This window comes from Hyla sarda, chromosome 5 (assembly GCF_029499605.1).
Source record: "Hyla sarda isolate aHylSar1 chromosome 5, aHylSar1.hap1, whole genome shotgun sequence".
NCBI classification, from domain to species: domain Eukaryota; kingdom Metazoa; phylum Chordata; class Amphibia; order Anura; family Hylidae; genus Hyla; species Hyla sarda.
This window is the reverse complement of record NC_079193.1, coordinates 24,549,422-24,574,908: the sequence shown is the minus strand read 5'-3', so window position 1 is coordinate 24,574,908 and position 25,487 is coordinate 24,549,422. Positions and strand designations below refer to the sequence as shown.

The 25,487-nt window shown below is 42.8% G+C and overlaps 2 protein-coding genes across 2 annotated transcripts in view; both read left to right on the top strand.

The window, feature by feature from the left end:
• The first annotated feature begins 1,225 nt into the window (after positions 1 to 1,225).
• LOC130272960 (1-aminocyclopropane-1-carboxylate synthase-like protein 1) lies at positions 1,226 to 7,249 on the top strand. Its single transcript, XM_056519018.1, has 5 exons — positions 1,226 to 1,318; positions 1,557 to 1,698; positions 4,934 to 5,076; positions 6,600 to 6,753; positions 7,095 to 7,249. Exons 2-5 carry the CDS (start codon positions 1,671 to 1,673, stop codon positions 7,142 to 7,144), a joined length of 375 nt encoding a protein of 124 aa, XP_056374993.1. The 5' UTR covers positions 1,226 to 1,318; positions 1,557 to 1,670; the 3' UTR covers positions 7,145 to 7,249.
• A 294-nt stretch (positions 7,250 to 7,543) lies between these two features.
• The window catches only part of LOC130272959 (protein lifeguard 1-like), a 32,635-nt gene continuing 14,691 nt past the window's right edge, over positions 7,544 to 25,487 (top strand). Inside the window, exons 1-2 of the mRNA XM_056519016.1 lie at positions 7,544 to 8,606; positions 22,759 to 23,076. Of these exons, the coding sequence (XP_056374991.1) occupies positions 22,773 to 23,076 (304 nt within the window). The 5' untranslated portion in view covers positions 7,544 to 8,606; positions 22,759 to 22,772. The remainder of the gene's footprint in view (positions 8,607 to 22,758; positions 23,077 to 25,487) is intronic.

The following is a 25,487-nucleotide window of genomic DNA, read 5'->3' as shown; positions in this document are numbered from 1 at the left end:
TTTGTTTTCATGACCCATTGGTCCCTCCACCTCCCTCCATTAAAGGAGAACAGCGGCGCAACACTTAACTTCCCCTGTGCCCAGGCTGCAAAAACTAAAAAAACAAACTTTAACTCCCCTTCCTACGTTCCCCTGTTGCGCCGATATCAGCGTCCCGTTTCTCCGGTGATGCTCAGCATTATGCTTCTTAGGCTCGGAACGTCACACTGCAGTCAGTGTATCGCCGGTCGCAGCGATGTCCCGCCTCGGCCGGTGATAGGCTGAGTGCACTGTCATGTAAGGAGCCTGGTTGGCAGGGAGAAGGCGGGGCCCAAGGTCCTTACATGACAGTGCGCTCAGCCTATCACCGGCCCGAGGAGGGACATCGCTGCGACCGGCGATACACTTACTGCAGTGTGACGTTCCGAGCCTAAGGAGCAGGAAGCAGAGCATCACCGGAGGAAGGGGACACCGATATCGGCGTAACGGGGGAAAATAGGAAGGTGAGTTAAAGTTTTTTTTTTAGTTTTTGCAGCCCGGGCACAGGGGAAGTTAAAAGTGTTGCGTTGCAGTTCTCCTTTAATTTGATAACAATGCAGTTCCCTGGAGAGGAGATATGCTCAGTTTCTTACCAATAGAAAAAGAAATGGGACCAACCAGGACAGGGCCCCCTCTCTTTACAGCCCCATAGCAGCCACATGGCCTGCCATTATGATACGTACACCTTTTCCAGTTTAATACCCATTCCTTCCTCTTTTGGCCCCACCTTCTCTCTCTTTATGCTCCACCTTTTTTCCCCTTTGGGCTCCACCTCTTCCTCCTTGCACATTTAACATGAATAAAGAGTGCCTGTTGGTATATGTTGTGTACCATTTCAAATGTTTCATCTATTATTTTACGAGATAGCGATTATTATTAAATAATAATAAATTATAATAATAATAATAATACATTATAAAAATAATAATAATAATAAATTATAATAAATTATAAAAAATAATAATAATAAATAATAATAAAAATCATTATAAATTATAAAAATAATAATAATAAATAATAATAAATTATAAAAAAAATAAAATAAAAAAATTATTTATTTTATCTTTTTATAATGTATTATTATTATTTTTATAATTTATTATTATTTAAAATAATAATAAATTATAAAAATAATAATAATAAATAATAATAAATTATAAAAAATAATATTAATAAATTATAATACATTATAACAATAATAATAATAAATAAATTCGTAAATTTTTTAATTTATTTTTCTTTATATATATTTAGTATTCCTGATCCAGAAAGAACTCACTTTTTATGGGGGCTCAGCAAGGTAAGGTCTAAAGACCCTTTGTAGACAGTGATTCGTAACCGAGGTGCCCTCAGCTGTTGCAAAACTACAACTCCCAGCATGCCCGGACAGCCAAAGGCTGTCCGGGCATGCTGGGAGTTGTAGTTTTGCAACAGCTGGGGGATACCCTGTTTGAGAAACACTGCTCTAAGGGCTTATTTCCACATTTACTGTATAAAAACCCTAACAGTGGATTTTTGTGTCTATGCTTTACTTGTAGGATTTCGGATTGAGTGGCCTCAGAGTAGGGTTTCTTCATACCCAAAACAAGCACGTCCTCCTTTCCATAAGTCGCTTGGCAATCTTTTACCAATGTCCGGGAACCACCCAGTACATGGTCTATCGGTTACTCCAGGACAGAGGTCAGTCAGCCATGTTTCCAAAGATCTCCTCCAATCCAGCACCAACAAATGACAAGAAAGCCGCCCATTGCTGTATATATGACCCACCAAGAGAACAGTTAAAACACTAACAAGGACTCTAGCATATCTAAGTAATTTAATTTAACTAATAATTTAATTAGCCAAAATATACACAAAATATATCAAAAGACACACAGAATAAAACACTTAAAGAAGCACTCTGGCAACTTTTTTTTTTTTTTCTTATATAGAGATCCTATAGAGATAGCAGCAGCAGTATGCAGATAAAGTTGGGAGGGGAGGTGTATAAATATACTGATCCCATAGAGATAGCAGCAGCAGTATAGAAATCGAGCTGGGGGGGGAGGAGTATAACTACTACATATCCTGATCTCATAGAGATAGCAGCAGTATTCAGATAGAGCCGGAGGAGAGGTATATAACTAATATATATCCTTATCCTATAGGTATCGCAGCAGTATACAGATAGAGCTGGAGCGGAGATGTATAACTACTATATATCCTGATCCCATAGAAATAGCAGCAGTATACAGATAGAGCTGGAGAGGAGGTGTATAACTACCATATATCCTGATTCCATAGAGATAACAGCAGCAGCTGTATACAGATAGAACTGGAAGGGAGATGTATAACTATTATATATCCTGATCCCATAGAGATAGCAGCAGCAGTATACAGATAGAGCATGAGGGGAGATGTATAACTACTATATATCCAGATTCCACAGAGACAGCAGCAGCAGTATACAGATAGAGCCACAGGAAGGTGTATAACTACTCTATATTGTGATCCCATAAAGACAGCAGCAGCAGTATACAGATAGAGCTGAAGAGGATGTGTATAACTACTAAATATCCTGATCCCATATAGACAGCAGCAGCAATATACAGATAGAGCTGGATGGGAGGTGTATAACTACTATATATCCTGATCCCAGAGATCAGCCATGTTCTCCTAAGAAGTGACAAGTCCTCCACTCTAGGAAACGTTCTGTACAGCATCTCTACTAAAGGAGGGCCTGAGCAGGGTCTACTATCTTTTTTAAGTCTGTAAACTAAAAAGGCATGAAGAAGCCCCTAAATACCTTTTGTATTTATGAATATATAATATTATCTAGAGAAAGTGCAGGATAGTCCAGCACAGATCTTGTACAAAAAAAGTAGTTTTTTTTTGTTTAAAAGCCAGAAACAGGACACATAGAAGTAACGCGTTTCAGGTGCGTTATCTGCACCCTTAGTCATACATAAAAATTATATAAACAAAGCTCCTTAAAGGGGTACTCCGGTGGAATTTTTTTGTTTTTTTAAATCAACTGGTGCCAAAAAGTTAAACAGATTTGTAAATTACTTCTGTTAAAAAATCTTTATCCTTCCTTTATCCTTTTTTATCAGCTGTATGCTACAGAGGAAATTCTTTTCTTTTTGAATTTCTTTTTTGTCTTGTCCACAGTGCTCTCTGCTGACACCTGATGCCCGTATCAGGAACTGTCCAGAGCAGGAGAAGATCCTCGTAGCAAACCTTTGCTGCTCTGGACAGTTCCTGACACGGACAGAGGTGTCCACAGAGAGCACTGTGGACAAGACAAAAAAGAAATTGAAAAAGAACAGAATTTCCTCTGTAGCATACAGCTGCTAATTAGTACTGGAAGGATAAAGATTTTCTAATAGAAATAATTTACAAATCTGTTTAACTTTCTGGCACCAGTTCATTAAAAAAAAAAGTTTTCCACCGGAGTACCCCTTTAATATAGGAGAAACGTCATATCGATAGATATTTTTCTTTTTACCTTTAATGTTTTTGTAACATATTTTGTCTTCTTATCTAATCTCCAATCTTTCATTAATTCCTTTTTTTTTTTTTCTTCTTTTTTTCTTTTTTACCATGTTAGATGTCACTTTTTTTATGTGGATACATCATATTGCGGTGCCTGTTTTAAGAATAATTACAGATTTAATAAACATAATAATAAAAAACATATATTTTAATAAATATACTGTATTCTGCTACATGCACCACTTTATGTGCTTCCACATATGTTTTTGCTGGATGAATACACGCGCTATATATATATATATATATATATATATATATATATATATATATATGATATATTTTCTGAAATTAGATTAAAATATGTGTATTCCTTGTATATATTGGCATTGATGCGTTTTTCTACTTGGTACATATGTTTTTACTCCTCTATGATTTACATCTACTTTTTTCTGAATTGTAATAGGAGTTTTTATGTGCCATATGTTTAGCTTCTTATGTGAAGTTGTTTTACTTGTGTGTATATGTGTCTGTCTTCTACTTGGTATCCACACACTATTTTTGAATGTGAAGGGTTAACATGTGCTCCCAGAGAATCACAATGTCTGATTATTTCACGTTTCCCCTATATTAAAGGGGTACCCCGCTGCTCAGCATTTGGACGTCATAGCCCCGCCCCCTCATGACGGCAGCTGTGACATCATAGCCCCGCCCCCTCATTATGTCACACCCCCTCCCCCTCAATGCACGTCTATGGGAGGAAGCGTGGCGGCTGTGGGGGCGGGGCTATGACGTCACGAGCTCCCGGCGCCGAATCCAACGTACGGAACAGTTCGTTCCAAATGCTGAGCAGCAAAGTACCCCTTTTAAGGAGCTTTGTTTATATAATTTTCATGTACGACTAAGGGTGCAGCTAATGCACCTGAAACGCGTTACTTCTATGTCTCCTGTTTCTGGCTTTTAAACAATAAAATCACATTTTTGCACGAGATCTGTGCTGGACTATCCTGCACTTTCCCTATGATATTCATGTGCTGCCTCGTACAGAGTTGGGTCGTGGATAGGCCGTGGGGGTGAGCTGAAGTATCTTTCTCCATTGTCTATAATATAATCTCATACACATACCTATTATCCGACAGTAGGGGGCACTGTGTCACAGAGATCCCTATGCAGTTGTACACACCTTTATACCATCCAGGTGTAAATAGGGAAGTACACCTGTATTTACATGTATCGATTCATTGATTTTGCAATCCAAATAACACATTTAAATACTTGTTTTCCCAATAAAATCATTGTGGAGAATGTTTCCTTAGAACTCTGTTGTTCCTCTCTTATTATTTCTTAAAAATATGAATACATTGATGACTTGGTGTAACTATTTCCCTTGTCCTTGGGTTGTGTCTCTACATACAAAGTCTAAGATTCTACATTTCCTTTACAGATTGGTTGGACAATGTATTCTTTCCTACTAATATAAAGCTCCTTAAAGAGTCTCAGAAGACAATGGTAACTGGGCTAGAGGAGCTTGGAATACCAGTTCTCCACCGCTCTACAGGGCTCTATGTCTGGGCCGACTTCAGGAAGGTATATCCACCAAAATCAGAGCTGTGAACATAACAATGTTATACTCCAAGGCATAGCAGAGCTGAATTTGTGGTTTAATAAGATCGTTTTGTCATGACAAGCCCTTTCTATATTGAAGACATCCTGACATTCGGCTGTATGACCAGAGAAAGCTCTGACTGGCCATTCATCCCCTTGTAGTAAGGCAGCAGCTGAGAAAATGGAGCAAAGCAGCAATAAAAACACTTCTTCTATTTAGTATTTTTTTCCTACCTCTATCACCTACTTCACTTGTTTCCTTTTTTATTGTCTATTACTTTTTCTTTTCTTGCCTTTAATTCCTTTTATTCCTTCTCTCTGCCCTTTTATCTGCCATCTTCCTTTCTTTCCTTCAGCAATTTCCTTCCCCTCACTTCTTTCTGTCCTTTTCTTCCCCTTCTTTCAATATTTTCCTTTCCTCCCTTCTGTCCTTTTCTTGCCCCTTCTCTCCCCTTCCTGGTGCCCCCCTTTCTTCTGACACTCCTTCCTTCCGTACATTCCTTTTCTTCCTTCTGTCTTCTTCTTCTGCCCTTCTGTCATTTCCTTCCCCCCTTCCTTCAGCACTTTCATTCCTTTTTTCCGCTGCCCCTTCTTTTAGTACTTTTCTTCCCTTTCTTCTGTCCTTTCTATCCCCCATCCTTCAGTACTATGCTTCCTTTGCTTATGTCTTTTCATTTGCCCCTTCCTTGAGTACTTTCCTTTCCTTCATTCTGTCCTTCCCTTCCCCCATTCTTTTAGTACTTTCCTTTCCTTTCTTCTGTCCTTCCCCTCCCCCTTCCTTCAGTACTTTCCCTCCCTTCCTTGTGTCTTTTCCTTTGCCCCTTTATTCAGTACTTTTCTTTCTTTCCTTCAGTACTTTTTTCCCCTCTCTTCTGCTGCCCCTTCTTTTAGTACTTTTCTTCCCTTCCTTCTGTCTTTTCCTCCCCCCATCCATTTATACTTTACTCCCCTTACCTCTTTCCTATCCGTCCCTCTCCTTCCTTTCTTCCCTTATTTCCCTTCCACCCTCTTTTCTCAAAAATGTTTGTTCTTTTCCTATCTATATGTTTTGTTCTTTTCCTATCTTCCTAGTTTGTTCCCTCTTCTGCCATATTTATAATTGTTTTCTTTTCCTCATTCCTCCCTCTCCTTTTCACCTAAAAAGCTAATCAGAAACAGGATAGATACATACCACTGTTCACATAGGAATGAAACCAGGGCACTCACCATTATCGGCCATTCAATCTTCTTTATTCATGTGGTTATAAACATCAGTGCATATAAGACAGACACGGACAGACGGTAACGGGGGGATGTTCTTCTTGACGACAGGGCCGTGTGCTGTGCAAGCGATTTGAAAGGCCCACAACGTCACGTAGTGACGTTGTGGGCCTTTCAAGCCGCTTGCATAGCGCGAAACGGCACCATTGCCCAGAAGAACATCCCCTGTTACCATCTGTCCATTTGCACCTTTCTTCATATATCTCATCAATCATTTTTCTTTTTTTTCTTTCCCCTGGATAAAGTTCTTGACATCTAACACATTTGAAGCGGAGATGGAACTATGGGAAAGGTTTAATTCTGAGAAACTTTACATAATTCCTGGTAAAAGCTTTGAATGCTGTGAGCCTGGGTGGTTCCGTGTGTCCACCTCCTACCCCGATGACAACTTACAAGTATGTAAGTATTTCTCCCCTTCTTCTGCTGGCAACTCACATATGCTTACATAGAACATACAAAGGATCAAACCTGAAAGATTTCAATATAGCATTATTAAGGGGGTGTAAAAATCTGAAATTACCATTAGAATTATCCATTAGAAAAACGCACAGTCTTTCTGTAAAGTAAATCTATCACTGTATTTATTTATTTACTTCGTTTTTACTAGTTAAAAATATTTACAGAAACTTTAATTTTTTTTGTTATCCGTTTATAAATTCACTGTAAATTTTCTCCCCTGTATTACATAAATTTTTTAGAAATAAAGAAGAAAACACAACATTCTTTTTCATTTTTTTTAGGCTTAGAAAAACTAAAGAGGGCTTTACGACATGGACAAGATATCAGATGATACACTTCATTCCGCAAAATCTAAAGCAAGTCAGATTTATTGTCTATACTGCACAGTTGTTGTATTTTAGCTTCAAGAAAGAAATCATCTTTGTTTTAATTCTATTGATTTTAATTAATTAATTAATTTTAATTTAATTTATTTATTTAATTTTCTTACGTTCTGTTTAAATCTATCTAAGATCTATTGTCTATGCTGCACAATTTTTCGCTTCAGTATAGAAATGATCTTAGATTTTATTTTATTTATATTTTTATTTATTTATTCTTATTTTACTTAAAATTCTAAGAATCTATTGTCTATGCTGCACAATTTTCAGCTTCAGTAAAGAATTTATCTTTGTGTTTACTTATTTTTTTCTTATACTATTTTAAATCCTATAAATCTATTTAGTACCAGGAGGTGGCAGCTGACGTGTAATACACATAGAGGTGACAATGAGATTTTTTTTTTTTAATACTATCCAGTTCCTCTTATGTACCTCACCATATATTAGTTTTAAACTGGGGTATAGCTGTGAGTGGGTGCTGGATTTTAGGAGGGATATCAACAAACCAATGTATCTTGGCCAGGACCTTTAGATAAATGTGCATGAAGAGGAACCCCAAGTTCTAGAGGCTCCTACATAGTAAATCTGTCAAAATAGTAGTGTGTTTCTTTAAAGAGTACCATAGTGCACCATAGTGCCAAAAAAAGAACCTAATCCTTATCATGTACATACAATTTGTTATGTGTCTAGGACCTATATATCCCTAAAAAATAGCATTTATATGTTGCTCACATGCTTTGTGTTCTTGCATTATGGAGGGGGCGTGTCAATAGAAACTGCACTCTGAGTCCACGAGGCTTACTATAAAGCAGTGTTTCTCAACCAGGGTGCCTTAAGCTGTTGCAAAACTACAACTCCCAGCATGCTGATCATGAGTCATGTAAGACAAACAATCAAATTCACAACCAGCAGCCAGAAGGCATTCTGCTTTGTACGTGACTCGTCACCTGCTCTCCGTTCTTGTTTTTTTTTTTACTATGTCTACATGTATGTGTAACCTCTGTGGAGTTGGCTGCATTATCTGAAATACCCAGTAGATGGCGGATGGAGACCACAAATGAACTAGTATGCTGTTAATAAAGACTGGAGCTGTGATCACATGATTAGCAGCCATTTCATGAGAGATAATGCTGATTGGTGGAGACTTTGGTCACATGATTGTGACATCCCACAGGTCCTGTGCTCTGAGGATTTGCTGAGACGACCACAAGCTTAGCCAGAGAAAAGACATGCTTCTAGCTGTGAGAGTCTGCACCACAGAGACTGCGCCTAGCTGAGAGAACTTGCTTCACACAGGACCACACCAGCTGAGAGAGAGACCTGCTGGCAGAGACAAGCACTGAGTCCAGATGTCCGGTGAATACGGTGAAATGAGACTGCTGCTGAACTGACCTGGTTAATGGTGTTGTGAGGGTAAGCCTAAAGCCTCTTCCCTGTTCCACTACAGGGCATCTGTCTCCTTACTCAAAGTAAAGACTCTGAGGTCCAGTGGCGGATACTACACAGCGCAGGCTGCTTCAGTGATGCTGTGGAGCAGGACTTATAAGGGCCCCAACACTCCTATGTGCACCAACGGCCATTAGGGCGAAGATAAGGGGGTGGGCCACAGGTGTGCTAGTTGGTGGGTGAGGTAAATCCACATTGCATTCCCATCTGTGTTACACTATTGTATTATACTATGTATGTTGTTCATTTGCTACTTACTATATATATATATTTAGTTCACATTAGGCTTTGTCAGTCTCATTGTACCAAGTATGTTCCCAGTAGGACCCCACATCACTGGGTGGAGGCACTGCTGCAGACATGTACCCCAGCTCCCAGATAGCGGAGGCTCAGGATACGCCTGTCGGGCACAGTTAGGTAGCTAGGGTAAGTGTCCCCAGAGACACTAGGGGGCGCTCCTAAAAACCCACTAGATATGTACTTTGTTATTTGTAGATAAACAGTAAAACACATTAAGGTAAACAAGAATAACACTGTCTCTTGAGGAGCTAAAAGGTTCTAAATGGTCCTGCAAGAGGGTAAAGTGAACGTTTTGCCTAGTTTTTTCGTATGTTTATTTTTTATGGTTTTTATTATGACTGTATGAGGCAGTGATAATATATAAGGGACAAGGCAGGAGGATTTCTGGCTTATTAAATCTGTTGAGCGTAAGTTTTACTGCTAGAATTTTTCCTTTTTTCTTTGCCCCGGATGCAAGTACATTAATGCTGTTCCCGACGATTTTTTTCCCCTTTAAATTTGAAATACCATACATGAAATGCTATGTACAATTTACATTTATATTCCCAAAAGTAAGTGAACCCCAGACTTCTCACTATGCTCTCCGTTTCCTGCTCATCCTTACTCATGGATGCGTCCGATATGTAAAAAAAAAAAAAATCATTTAAATAGGGCTTGCAGAAATCCATGTGCATGCCACAATAAAACCCCCATTAAAGGGGTAATCCAATGCCCCAGCGTTCGGAACATTTTGCTCCGAAAGCTGGGTGCGGGCTGCGGGGGTTGGGACTTCACGGCCACGCCCCTTGTGATGTCACGCCACCCCCTCAATGCAAGTCTATGTAAGGGGGCGTGGCAGCAGCCACGCCCCCTTACATAGACTTGCATTGAGGGGGCGTGGCGTGACATCTTGACCCCCGCAGCCCACAAAATGTTCTGAACGCTGGGGCAGTGGATTACCCCGTTAAGATAAATAGAACTTATTCTCACCCACAGAGGTTTCTGCAACAAATCGGATACATGTAAATTCGTGAAATATGTTCATGTTATTGTTATTTTATTTTACGTGTGATTTTTGGGCCCTTAATCAGAAAAATATGCATGCACAAAAAATTATGTCTGATCAAGAGCAAAATTTGCACGTAAGGTAAAATACTACAACGTATTTCGCGCTGTGTGAACACACTCTTCATGTGGTCAAAGTCAAGGCAATGTTCAACTCCAGATTCTTCATATTGTGGAATGTACATGTAATGATTAACCGGATACATTATCGGTAAACTCTACTGACTCAGTAGGTCGTCTTACATACACGGGTCCATAGGGGAACCTTATCCTGTGTTAGATCTGTTTCTACTATTATCCACTTTGGTTGCACAATCATTACCTGCTCCTGTGTATAGTAATGGCTCATGTGCAATGACGATGACTCTGCTGGTCACTGCTTACTCTGTCAACATCTAGGAAAGAGTTATCTTTAGAGGGATTTCCAGTGTTTTCACCCTGTAAGGAAATTCTGAGTTAAAGGGGTACTTTTTTCTAAATCAACTGGTGCCAGAAAGTTATACAGATTTGTAAATTACTTCTATTTAAAAAATATTAATCCTTTCAGTACTCACCAGGAAGTTGTTTAGTTCTTTCCAGTCTGTCCACAGTGCTCTCTGCTGACACCTCTGTCCATGTCAGGAACTGTCCAGAGCAGGAGAGGTTTGCTATGGGGATTTGTTCCTGCTCTGGACAGTTCCTGACATGGACAGAGGTGTCAGCAGAGAGCACTGTGGTCAGACGGGAAAGAACTACACAACTTATACAGAGAGCGGACACTGACTCGGCTCTGCTACACGGCAGGAAGGTTTTTCGTCTGAGGGATGACAGAGTTTTGGATGAGAGACTTTAGGATGACAGAGTTTTGGATGAGAGACTTTAGGATGACAGAGTTTTGGATGAGAGACTTTAGGATGACAGAGTTTTGGATGAGAGACTTTAGGATGACAAAGGAGGGAGGAGGGAGTTGCGGCTGACGCCTGACGGAGATTGGTCCGAGGGAGGAGGCGGAACGCTGTTTCCCTGACGGAGGTACGGCTGACGACTGACAATGTCCTAAAATGGACAGCGTAGTTTAGGATTCCTATCCCTTGATCAGTCTTTCAAGCCCCTGATGTCATCAATGTGCTCCCAGAGCCTCTTGGGCCTCAGGTGTAAGCCAGCCTGTGGCCTAGGAGGAGGGAGCAGAACAAAAAAGCTGCAGGAAGAGGACACCTGGGAAAGAGGGTAAGTTTATAGGAGCCCAGCCAATATTAATAAATTGGGCATCATTACTGTTTCGGGGACACTATTACTGTTTACTATTACGCTTACTATTTTCGGGGCACAAAGGGGACAGTGTTACTGTTTTGGGGGCACAAAAAGAGCACCATTACTGTTTGGGGGAACAAAGGGGAAACATACTGTTTTAGGGGAACAAGGGGGACACTTTTACTGTTTTTGGGGGGCACAAAGTGGGCATTCTTACTGTATATGGTGATATACTTGCTCCTTGTGTAGCTGTATTATTTGGTAACTTTATTACTGTAATAGTTAGCCAAATACTATCAAACATACTGTAGACTGGTGGTTTTGAGGAGGCAATTTATTTCCCCCCACAGTGCGGATTTTCATTCTACATCTAAACCTGTAATATGTTATAGGTCCTGGTAATGCATGTAAAAGTATTTTATAGTTACACCCCTGGTCCACTGGTCAACCAATTTTACCCTCCTTACACCTCTTCCCATTGACCAATCTCATCAATCGCATTATGGAAGGTGTAACCACTTACCCTGTCTCCAACAAAAATCTTTGTATAGAGATGAGCGAACTTACAGTAAATTCGATTCGTCACAAACTTCTCGGCTCGGCAGTTGATCACTTTTCCTGCATAAATGAGTTCAGCCTTCAGGTGCTCCCGTGGGCTGAAAAAGGTGGATACATTCTTAGGAAAGAGTCTCCTAGGACTGTATCCACCTTTTTCAGCCCACCGGAGCACCTGAAAGCTGAACTCATTTATGCAGGTAAAGACATCAACTGCCGAGCCGAGAAGTTCGTGACGAATTGAATTTACTGTAAGTTCGCTCATCTCATATGAGCTATACAGGTGAATCTCGAAAAATTTGAATAACGCGCAAAAGTCCATTGTATTTCATTAATGCAACTTAAAAGGAAGGGAAGCATGAAGTGCTCCAAAATCTCCTGGTAGACGGATGCGTTGACCCTGGACTTAATGAAGCACAGTGACCAACAATGGCTCCCCAAATCATAGTAATTGGGGGGGGGGGGGGGCTTTGAGGTTTTCATGAGCTGTAAGCCATAATCATCAAAATTATGACAAATCACGCCTTGAACTATCTAGCTTTGCATGTAATGAGTCTCTCTCACACTGTATATTAGTTTCACCTTTTAAGTTGCATTACTTAAAGGAGTACTCCGGAGCTAACCTTTTATGGGGGAATTGGAGCATGAGGCAAAGTTATATAACATTCTAATATCCTCACGTTTTCGATATGGTCTTCTTCCCGGTCTTCTCTTCGCTTTTCTCTCCAGCCGGAAGCTGGGTCTTTTGATGACGCTCGACCTGTATTTCTTCTTGATCCGCCGCCATCTTCGCCCGGTGACTCATCGTTCCCATGAGTCACTGCAGGCTGCGCCGGCCTCCCCGCCCGGAGTCGGCTACTCCCCCAAAGTTAATTTATTCTGCGCATGCGCAGTACTACGCAAATAGCGTAGGGCTAACGCTAGGCTCCTATCGCTGCCTACGTTAGCCCTACGCTATTTGCATAGTGCTGCGGCATTCTTGTGACACCGCTAGTGCAGTGTTTCCCAACCAGGGTGCCTCCAGCTTCGGCTGTCCGGGCATGCTGGGAGTTGTAGTTTTGCAACAACAGCAGGAGGCACCCTGGTTGGGAAACACTGTGCTAGTGGGCACATGGATCAGTGGGCTAGTGGGCACATGGATGGGTGGATCAGTGGGCTAGTGGGCACATGGAGAGGGCTGATGAGCTGGGAGGGGGAGGATGGGAGGAGATATCCACAAGGGAAGGAGCTGTGGGCGTCACTTTATTATAATTTATTATAATTTCCTCGGGGGGGGGGGGGGGGGGGGGAAGGAGGGGGAGAGAGCAGCAGCTAACAGGAAGCTGGCGCAGGGAGTCATGGGAAATGTAGTCTTTATGACATGGCTGCTTACTGCTACAGGTGGCAATTACAAGAGAATGGCTGGGCCAAATTTGACAAATGAGGCATCGTTGGAAAGGTCTTTGAAAGAGCTACGCTCCAGAGTACTCCTTTAAATAAATGAATTTTGCACAATATTAAAATTTTTCGAGTTTCACCTGTATAAGAAATGCGTTGCGTTTGGACCAGCCAATATGAACAGCTGCCATTTTCCTTTTTGAGTCACCACTTCTTCTCTGTACCTCCAAGATTCCATGGGCCCTGGGTGGTATTGCCCCATTCACTTAAAGCGCACGTCACTTAAAAAACTTTTGACACATCCTAAAGACATGTCAAAAGTTTTGATCGTCCGGGATCTGAGTGTTAAGACCTCCACCGATTAGGAGCACGAGCCAGGAGAAGACTCCTCTTCATGCTGTGTCATGTGATCAAGACACATAGACTTACATTGCGCGTGTGACTCAATAATGTGACACAGCCAGGAGGGATCGCTCTGTTTTCTTCGTCACTCTTTTTGTAACTTTTTTGTTAATAGGGTGTTTTCCTACAATTGTGTCCCTAATAGGCATGACTGAACAGTATCAGACTACGTAATACATGTCCAGTGACAAGAGGAGTAGTCATGTATTTCCATGAGGAATAACACAGGCTCAAAAAAACAGTAAGGCAGCATTTAAAGCAGTATCTATTTTTTTATTTTTTATTTTTTACTGCTGGTGTTCCCCTATCTTTGCTTAAATAAGATCATTTCACAACATTGACCATATGACGCAGCTTAGGTGTGGTGATCACACAAGAGCAAGAAGTGATAATGATTAGGTAACTCCAATTTGTGTTGGCAAACCCAAGCGGTAACGTGATACAAGGAAACTATGAAGCTGAGTTATACACTGCAATGACAAGATTCAGTCCTGCAACGAAACCCTCAATTCTCAATCCCTTGAAAAAAAAAAGGAAACATCAGTTAGGATTATAGGCGCCTAGGTGCCAGAAACGCGTCGGTGTTCCGGCTGCTTTGTAATTTTTTTCTGCAATGCATTAGACAAAGCCCTAGTGCGAAATGTACATCGGGGTAAGGCTACTTTCACATTACCGTTGCAACCTGTCGAGGATGGCCGTTAAGTTCTTTTTTTTACAGGGCAAAACGGGCAACAACGAGTCCCGATGGATCCCATTATAGTCAATGGAGTTCGTCGGGCTCTGTTATTTTGTAGCGGGAGTTGCGGGAGAAAAAGACTGCGCTTGCAGTATATTTTCTCCCGCTATTCTCTTCGGGTTCCCTGACGGCTGTCATACTGCTGTGTCATAACGGCAGGGTGAAAGTAGCCTAAAATGAAATAAGTGATCTGATTGGTTGCTATGGCACTACTCTTCCTCTACACAGGTTTTGATAACTCCCCCGGTCTTGGCCTTACTCCTCATGAAGTAGGGGGTCCATAATGGGTAGGGAGCCAATGGCTTCTTGCTCTTTTGCTCTTTAATTCACAACTACATGTGTATTAAAACTACAAGTAGTAGAAAATGGTGCTGGCTCCATGTCTTATCTGTTTCTTGTGCTGCTCCCAGTGGGCCCAGTGCAGATGCACCATTTGAATCTCTAAGTAAAGCAGCGCTGGGCAGAGTTTTAACCTCTGGGACCCCGACTGATTTCTAATATGAAGGGTTCGCAACACAACACAGGTGAATGGGGCCGGGTGCAGGGTGCCTGGGAGCTCTTCCGAGTGGGGAAAAAACAATGAAGGGCGCTAGCGTTGATTCCCTTCATTTTCTGGAACAATGATGGCCCCAGAGTTCGCGCTCCACCATTTTACAAGATGGAAAACATTCTGAACGCCTTACTAACATTCCTTTTATTTAGATTCAGTAGCAGAAATAAATGTAATCTGTATGTCCTCACTACTGGAGGGGAAATCCACCCATCAGCAGGGACCGGTGTGTTCTCACGTCTTATCAAGAACTTGTGCAAATAAACCTCTGTGCCAGTGAAACGGCTGCTATGGGATAAAGGCGTCTGAACCTTGACACCGGCACAGAGAGCGAATATTAGCTCAGTACAATGACGACTGACACGGCCGGGCACTGAGGACCGTATAGGAACAACAGCCGGGCACTGAGGACCGTATAGGAAGAACAGTCGGGCACTGAGGACCATATAGGAACAACAGCAGGGCACTGAGGACCATATAGGAACAACAGCCGGGCACTGAGGACCATATAGGAACAACAGCCGGGCACTGAGGACCATATAGGAACAACAGCCGGGCACTGAGGACCATATAGGAACAACAGCCGGGCACTGAGGACCGTATAGGAACAACAGTCGGGCACTGAGGACCATATAGGAACAACAGCAGGGCACTGAGGACCATATAGGAACAACAGTCGGGCACTGAGGACCACATAGGAACAACAGCCGGGCACTGAGGACCGTATAGGAACAACAGTCGGGCACTGAGGACCATATAGGAACAACAGCAGGGCACTGAGGACCGTATAGGAACAACAGCCGGGCACTGAGGACCGTATAGGAACAACAGTCGGGCACTGAGGACCATATAGGAACAACAGCCGGACACTGAGGAACAACTGCTGGGCGAATCTCCGTAAGTGCGAATATCACCCCCAAATATTTCTTAATATTATTATTTCATTGTTAGGGCAAGTGCACACTCAGTAATTTCAGGCAAAATCCATGCTTATTTTAAATTATTAGAATTATTACTAGTAGCATTCTTCATTAAAAAAAATATATATATATACTTTTTTTTCTATATGAGGACTTGTGGCACAAGTTGTACTTTTTAATGGCATCCTTCATTTTACCATATCTGGTACTGACAAACATTTAAAAAAAACATAAAAAAAAAAAAACAATAGGGTAATTGCCATTTGGGGGAGGTTAATTTTAACATTTACTTTGCAAAACAAATGACCTGTTACCTTTATTCTGCTGGTCAGAATGATTGCAGCCATACCTAATTTATATAGTTTATTTTGTACTAAAATGTTAAAAAAAAACTTGTCCTGTGTTACCATATTCTAAGCTATACTATTTTATTATTTTTCATCTATGAAACTGTGTGAGGGCTTGTTTTTTTGCATGGTGAGCTGTAGTTTTTATTGGTACAATTTTCAAATACAATTGATACGTTTTTCACCTTTTGTTATGTTGCTCCTTGTACGAAAAGTAAGAAAAAGAAAATCCCCTCGGTCGTTGTGCACTTAACTGGCAAAGTGTAAATAGAATTTTTGAAATTTTTGAAAGTTTAATAAAAAGGAAAAACAAAAATTTGGCATGGTCATAAGTGTTTAGACCCTTTGCTTTGTAACTTCAAATTTAGCTCTGGCTCCTCCCATTTTTCTTAATCATTTTGGAGATGTTTCGACACTTTGGTTGGAGTCACCTGTGGTAAATTCATGTGATTGGACAGGATTTGGAAAGACACAGCCCTGTATATATAAGGTCTCACAGCTGACAATGTTTATCAGAGCAAACACCAAGCCATGAGGAGAAAAGAGCTGCCTGCAGAGCACAGAGACAGGATTATGTAGAGACACAGATCTGGAAAAGAGTGCAAAAATATTTCTGCTGGATTGAAAGTTCATTGGGTCAGTGGCTCAGTGGCCTCCATAATTCTTACATGGAAGTGTGGTAGCCACGGGGTACTAAGAAACATATCTTATCACTTTGTGACGCCAGGGCACTGTTATCCTATACACGGTCCGATGTTGTAGACAGCTTCTCCTGGGCCAGACACAGAGAGTAAAGTAACACATTGACGTCAGGTTACGGATAACTGTCTTTACTGAACAGGGTGCCGATGGTAATACACTTACAGCTGGCTTTAGGTGAGAGAGTGTAGCGTAACCCCTTGGGAGTCCTATTGCCTTGCTGGGACTTATGGTGCTTTCGCCTAATAAACTGATGCTGACTTGAAAGAATAGATGATTGATCCTGGTAACTAGGGTTCTGTCAAGTCATGAACTTCCACCGTGATCCTTGCAGAATGACCAGAGATAGTAGATTTGATCTGGGCCTTCTCTTAGAGCAAACAACACACCTTACACATTTACCACACTGATGCTCAGACTAAACACTCTGGAACTTGGGGCAACTCCTCCCCCCCACTACACTATATGGACAAGAATTTAGGGGTTCCCATTGGCAGGCAGGGTCACATGGGGTTTACACTGCTCTCTCTTATGGTACAGTAACACATAAAGAACATACATAGGCATAACAGCAACAAAAGACTAATAAAAAGATTAATATCTTAATTTGTAATAAAGTGCAAAACATAATTAATGTGGCAAGAAGTCCTTTAGTGGGCCCAACACCAGAGCTGCTGGTCTGCCCAAAGTAGCCTGAAGCCACAGGACAGCCTCTGGTGCTTGGACACCACAGAAGTTTGGAACAACCAGGACTCTTCCTAGAGCTGCCAACCCCACCAAATTAAGCAACTGCCGGAAAGGGCCCTTGGTAAAAGAGATGACCAAGAACCCAATGGTCACTCTGATTGAGCTCCAAAGATCATGTGTTCAGATGGAAGAAACTACCAGAAGGCCCAGAACCATCACTGCAGCCTCCACAATCTGGGCTTTATAAAAAAAAAAAAAGTGTCCAGAAAGAAGCTTTCTCAGTAAAAGACACATGAAAGCCGCCTGTAGTTTACAAAAAACATCTAAATGACTCTCAGAACGTGAGAAACAAGATTCTCTTGTGTAATGAAACCAAGATTGAACTTTTTGGCCTCAATTCTAAGTGTAATTTCTGGAGGAAGCCAGACACTGCTTCTCACCTTCCCAATACCATACCTACAGTGATCATGGTGGGGGCAGCATCATGTCTGGAGGAAACCAGGCACTGCCCATCACATGCCCAATACCATCCCTACAGTGATCATGGTGGGGGCAGCATCATGTCTGGAGGAAACCAAGCGCTGCCCATCACCTGCCCAATACCATCCCTACAGTGATCATGGTGGGGGCAGCATCATGTCTTGAGGAAACCAAACACTGCCCATCACCTGCCCAATACTATCCCTACAGTGAAGCATGGTGGGGGCAGCATCAAGTCTGGAGGAAACCAGGCACTGCCCATCACCTTCCCAATACCATCCCTACAGTGATCATGGTGGGGGCAGCATCATGTCTTGAGGAAACCAGGCACTGCCCATCACCTGCCCAATACATCCCTACAGTGAAGTATTGTGGGGGCATCATCATGTCTTGAGGAAACCAGGCACCACCCATCACCTGCCCAATACCATCCCTACAGTGATCATGGCAGGGGCAGCATCCTGTCTGGAGGAAACCAGGCACTGCCCATCACCTGCCCAATACTATCCCTAAAGTGATCTTGGTGGGGGCAGCATCATGTCTGGGGGAAACCAGGCACTGCCCATCACCTGCCCAATACCATCCCTACAGTGATCATGGTGGGGGCAGCATCATGTCTTGAGGAAACCAGACACTGCCCATCACCTGCCCAATACTATCCCTACAGTGAAGCATGGTGGGGGCAGCATCATGTCTGGAGGAAACCAGGCACTGCCCATCACCTGCCCAATACCATCCCTACAGTGACCATGGTGGGGGCAGCATCATGTCTTGAGGAAACCAGGCACTGCCCATCACCTGCCCACTACCATCCCTACAGTGAAGTATGGTGGGGGCAGCATCATGTCTGGAGGAAACCAGGCACTGCCCATCACCTTGCCAATACCATCCTTACAGTGATCAGGGTGGGGGCAGCATCATATCTGGAGGAAACCAGGTACTGCCCATCACTTGCCCAAAACCATCCCTACAGTGAAGCATGGTGGGGGCAGCATCATATCTGGAGGAAACCAGGCACTGCCCATCACCTGCCCAATACCATCCCTACAGTGATCAGGGTGGGGGCAGCATTATGTCTGGAGGAAACCAGGTACTGCCCATCACCTGCCCAATACCATCCCTACAGTGAAGTATGGTGGGGGCAGCATCATGTCTTGAGGAAACCAGACACTGCCCATCGCCTGCCTAATACTATCCCTACAGTGATCATGGTGGGGGCAGCATCATGTCTGGAGGAAACCAGACACTGCCCATCACCTGCCCAATACCATCCCTACAGTGATCATGGTAGGGGAAGCATCATGTCTGGAGGAAACCAGACACTGCCCATCACCTGCCCAATACCATCCCTACAGTGAAGTATAGTAGGGGCAGCATCATGTCTGAAGGAAACCAGGCACTGCCCATCATCTGCCCAATACCATCCCTACAGTGATTATGGTGGGGGCAGCATCATATCTGGAGGAAACCAGGCACTGCCCATCACCTGCCTAATACCCTCCCTACAGTGAAGTACGGTGGGGGGCAGCATCATGTCTGGAAGAAACCAGGCACTGCCCACTACCTTCCCAATACCATCCCTACAGTGAAGCATGGTGGGTGCAGCATCATGTCTGGAGGAAACTGGGCACTGCCCACCACCTGCCCAATACCATCCCTACAGTGAAGCATGGGGGGGGGGGCAGCATCAGGGGGCAGACACAGACATCAGAGGGCCCCTGTGCAAAGGATGTGCCTGACCCCCCACCCTCTCCCGCATACGTCAATTGTTCAGGGACCCCCCCCTTCATATGTCACTTACTCACTCAGGTGGACCCCCATATGTCACTTGCTCAGGCCCTTATCAGTTGCTCAGGAGGACCCCCCCCCAATATCAGTTGATAATTATTAAGGTCCCCCATGTGCCGCAGCTCATTCAAGACCCCCCACATTAGGTAGCATAGTTTCCTCACAATAGGTAGCATAGCTTCCCCACATTAGGTAGCATAGTTTGCCCACATTAGGTAGCATAGTTCCCCCCATTAGGTTGCATAGTTTCCCCACATTAGGTAGCAGTTTTCCCACATTAGGTAGCATAGTTTCCTTACATTAGGTAGCATAGTTTCCCCACATTAGATAGTATAGATTCCTCACATTAGGTAGCAGTTTTCCCACAATATGTAGCATAGATTCCCTACATTAGGTAGCAGTTTTCCCACATTAGGTAACACAGTTTCCCCACATTAAGTAGCATAGTTTCCTCACATTAGGTAGCATAGTTTCCCCACATTAGGTAGCATACTTTCCTCACATTAGGTGGCATAGTTTCCCCACATTAGGTAGCATAGTTTCCCCACATTAGGTAGCAATTTCCCCACATTAGGTAGCATAGTTTCCTTACATTAGGTAGCATAGTTTCCCCACATTACATAGCATAGATTCACTACATTATGTAGCAGTTTCCCCACAATAGGTAGCATAGATTCCCCACATTAGGTAGCATAGACTCCCTACATTAGGTAGCAGTTTCCCACATTAGGTAGCATAGATTCCCCAAATTAGGTAGCATAGTTTCCTTACATTAGGTAGCATAGTTTCCCCACATTACATAGCATAGATTCCCCACATTAGGTAGCACTTTCCCCACAATAGGTAGCATATATTCCCCATATTAGGTAGCATAGACTCCCTACATTAGGTAGCAGTTTCCCCCATTAGGTAGCATAGTTTCCCACATTAGGTAGCAGTTTCCCCACATTAAGTAGCATAGCTCCCCAACACACAGACACACATGCACACACATACAGACACACACACACACACAGACAGACGCACACATACGGACACACACACAGAGACACACACAGACAGATACACACACACACAGAGACACACTTACCTTGCCTGCGCATCGCTTCTCTTGATGAGACAGAGGGACGTCCCTCACCAGACCTGGGCCAGCCCAATGGCTATTATGCATCACAGCCGGTTTACAACAGTGAACAGAGGGTGGCGGACCCCCTCACAAGCTGAGCCCCTGTGCAGCTGAACCGGCTACACAGGCGTATGTCCGCCCCTGGGCAGCGTCATGTTTGGGGGACAAGGAGACTGGACAGGGTTTAGGAAAAGCTGAATGGAACAAAGTAGGATATGGTGCAGATATGTTCTTAATCAAGAATATTTCTGCAGAGAAGCCTGGCAGAAAATCCCCAAATCCAGGTGTGCAAACCTTGTGGCCTCATCCCCAAGAAGACTGGAATTATTACCAAAAGTGCTTCACCTAAGTCCTGAGTAAAGCGTGTGAGTACTCATTTTTATTACATTTGCAAACATTTCTATTCTCATGTTTCCACTTTGTCATTATGGGGTACTGATTGCAGAACGATGGGAGAAAACTTAAATTTTGTTGATGTTCGCACAAGGAGCAACATAACAAAATGTGAAAAAATGTACAGGGTCTGATAACTTTCTGAATGCACTGTATGTGTGACTTTTTATAAGCAAGGTGACCAAAAAGCAGCGACTCTGGCTTTGGGTATTTTCTTTTTCTTTTATGGTATTCGCCAAGCAGGATAAATAATGCTATATTTTTATAGTTCAATCCAATTATGTGTTTTTATATTGTTTTTGTTATATGTTAACTAGGAAAAATGGGGTGTGACTTTTTGGTTTAAAACTTTTTACATTTTTTATTTTACTTTTAGACTCCATAAGGAACTAAGTGATATTGTAGGACACTTTAGTTAAAGGGATTCTCCACCATAAGGTGATTTTAGTACGTACCTGGCAGACAGTAATGGGCATGCTTAAAGGATCTGCGCTTGTCTTGGGGCTAAATGGCTATGTTGTGAGATAACCATAACACTGTGACTAGCTTTTTGTGAACTTGTATTTCCTGTTTGACTTTTCTTTTTTAGACTACAAATCCCACAATTCCATTTTCCTCCCTCCCACACATCAGCCACCCCACCCATTGAAACATAAATAAGCTGTATCCATTCAAAAGACCTGTGGTTTTCAATCAGGGTGCCTACTGCTATTGCATTAGTTGCAGATTGATCTCTCTCCCACCAAGCGATCGCTCCACCCATTGAAGCAGACAGGCTCCCTGTCATCAGCTGACTAGTGAGTCAGGTCTCGGCCGCATAGCAACCTGGGAAAAATATGAGACAACAGTCATTTTGTATCCTGTTAAAAATAAATATTGGGAATTGTGAGAAAACCATCACACACAGGTACAGACACTATATTATGAACTACACTAACTTTACAGCCCCTGTAGCATAGTCAAATAAAAAAAATCCTGGAATACCCCTTTAAGGCCCTTTTTCCCAACACATTTGTGGTGCATATAAAAAATGTATACATAGGCCACGGTTCAGGTGGTTTCTTTTGTAGTCTGCCCTATTCCATAGAGCTGAATTCATGCAGTTTATTTTTTTTTAACATGGGTGTCTATGTATGATGGATGTTATAAAGTTGGATCCCTCATAGCTGTTTGGTGAAAGTATCCATCAGGGAATTCCCTGAAGTATACCTGTGGCGGACACCACAAAAACATGGTGTGAAGGAGCGAAGCTCAGGGGATCTCTACAAATAAGGGACAGATACTTTTCAAAACCAATGGGCAGCTCAATGACGAGGCCTAAAGCAGTTTCGGGGTTGGGCAAAGCCTTGTGAGGCATCTTCTTTGGCCACCTGTATTTGGTGTTTTATCATGCAGTATACAAATATTAGTGTACCCCAGAGCTTTCCTTTAAGCATTTTGCACATTACTTTTTCTCTCTATTAAATCTGTTCACTTTTATTTCAGACATAAGAAAAATAATGCAGAAGGGTTATCCCAATAGCGACAATGCTACCCTACAGACAACCTCTGTGTATTCAGTTCAAAACCCGGCATACTCACCGCAGGTGCCACAATACAACATGACCTACATGCCAAATCCACCACCATATAGTGAGCATAACCCCTCACTGGAGAACGCCTCAGGGTATAGCGCCTTCCCGCCTCCCCCTCACTATGCCTTCACTGGTGACGACGGCCCCAAATCAGATGAGGAATATCCCCCAGAGTACACAGCACCATTGCAGGATTCCAGCCCATTCTCCGAACGTACAGTCAGAAGAGGTAAGAAAATCAAAGTAAAAAAGTAACCAAAATACAGTGCCTGCTGCTATTACAACTGTGTAAGCCCTTAAAGGGGTTATACAGGTTTTATTAAAGAGGTATTCCGGGTTTATACATCTTATCCTTGATCCAAAGGATAGGGGATGAGATGTATGAATGCATCCACCATTGGGGATCCCCGTGATCTCGGTGCAGCCCCCAGCATTCCGTGCCGGGCACTGCCTCCGAGTTGGGGACGTGATGTCACAGACATGCCCCCTAGTGATGTCACACCACGCCCCCTCCATTCATGTCTATGGGAGGGGGCGGGGCACAGGTTCAGCACTCCTCCGGTGTTTGGATGGCTGTTGTCTTGGGCCTTTCCCAGGATCCTGTTTGGCTCGAGACAACAGCTGATCTCAGGGGTTTTGGCTACTTCTTGTCTTCCCTAACAACCCAGCCCCCTGATGACGTGTGTGATCTAGTTGTACATGCTGGCGTTCAATGCATCCCCCGCTGTCACATGATCTCAGCACAATCTGCAGACAGTGGGGGACACATTGAATGCCGGCACGCTCCGCTGGACCACACATGTCATCAGGGGGATAGCTGGTCAAGGAAGACAAGAAGAAGCCAAAACTACTTTCGTCAGCTGTTGTCTCGTGCCAAACAGGATGCTGGGAAAGGCTTGAGACAACAGTCATACACAGACTAGTGGAATGCTCAACCTGGGGGGACCATGGAACCACAAAAAAAAGGGTCCGTCTACCACACAAATAGAAGGCAAGTAACGCATTTAAAGGGGTACTCCATGCCCCAGTTTTCGGAACATCTTGTTCCAAGTGCTGGGTGCGGGCAGCAGGGGTCGGGACGTCAAGGCCATGCCCCCCATGACATCACGTCACTCCCCCTCAATGCAAGTCTTTGGGAGGGGGCGCGGCAGCCGCTGGGGCAGTGGAGTACCCCTTAAAGACATAACTTGCCATCGCGAGCATGACAGTAAAAAGTTTAAAGGGGTTGTCCTGAGATACTTTTTTTGTAGATGGCTCAAAAAGAGAAGTGATACTAACTTACCCTGATCCCTGGTGTCGGCTGCCATTCTGACAACTTGTCACCGCTTCTTGCACACTTCAGTTCCCCACAAGGCCTGCCCACTCAGCCAATCACTGACTAAGGCAGGACATTGCTGTGGCCAGTGACTGGCTAACCGAGGCAGTTCCTGTGGGGTTCACGTGTCACTGGAACCAAATAGAAATGGTGAGGAGTGGGGACTGAGAGCCATCAGATCGGCAGCCATGGGGGATCAGGGTAGGTAAGTATATATATTTATTTTTATACCTAAAGTTCCCCTTTAGGGCACATTCCCACACGGCGTATTTGCTGCTGCGTATTTTATTTTCTCTGTTGAAATCAATGGGTAGGAAAATACCCAGCACCAAATACGCAGCAAAATACGCCGTGTGGGAACGTACCCTTAAGATGCGTAGAGTTGTATGTAGTCTTACATGCTGGGGGTTGTAGTCACCCAGCTGAGCAGCAATAGTTTTTTTTTTTACTACTAACAGATTTTTTGTCAATGTATTAATACCCGGCAACAATGCTTTCTTATACCGAGTATATCAAAAGCATTGTATAAGCAATCAGGAGATCCCATTGGGAAGTCACCTAGTGAGACTGAAAAAAAAATTTTTTTATAAAGTTAAATCAAATTTATGAAATAAAAAAATAATGAAATTCAACATTCTTTTCCATTTTATATTGCAAAAATATACATTTTTTTTTTTTTTACCTACATCAGTGTTTCTCAGCCAGGCTGCCTCCACGTATTGCAAAACTACAACTCCCAGCATGCCCGGACAGCCGTTGGCTGTCCGGGTATGCTGGGAGTTGTAGTTTTGCAACCCCTGGAGGCACCAAGTTTGGGAACACACAGACCTAATGTTTTTTTTTTTTTAAATAAAAATAAAAAAAATTCTCCGGAAACAGCGCCACTACTGTCTATGGGCCATTCCCGGTATTGCAGCCCAGTGCCACTCCCTTGAATTCCCCCTTATGACAGCAACTATTTTGTTAATATTTTACATGGGTTAATGGCAGAAAATGACAATGCTTCTTTTAATGAGAATGATTAATTTTGTTGGAAATATTGATTGTGATAAGGAACCGATCGGTAAATCCGGCAGAGATATCGGTGTGTAACTAATAATAAACTTTATTCTTTGCAAAATTATATATATTCTCTGTGTTGGTAAAATATTGATAACTAAATTGATGACTAAAATTCCATATAATCCAGTACACCAAGGGTCCTAACTTTTCTAGATGAGGTGCACTTTAAATATATACTGTACTGTATAGATATACTGTATACACCATCTAGGCAATGGGGTTGCCATATCTTTTTTATTATATCAGATTGGTCCAGGATATAT

Excerpts from the sequence above, each read along its gene's own strand:
- LOC130272960 (XM_056519018.1), top strand. The coding sequence starts at position 1,671 with ATGGTCTATCGGTTACTCCAGGACAGAG. Across the intron at positions 1,699-4,933 it reads TCGGTTACTCCAGGACAGAG|ATTGGTTGGACAATGTATTC; the intron begins GTCAGTCAGCCA and ends TTTCCTTTACAG. Across the intron at positions 5,077-6,599 it reads TCTGGGCCGACTTCAGGAAG|TTCTTGACATCTAACACATT; the intron begins GTATATCCACCA and ends CCCTGGATAAAG.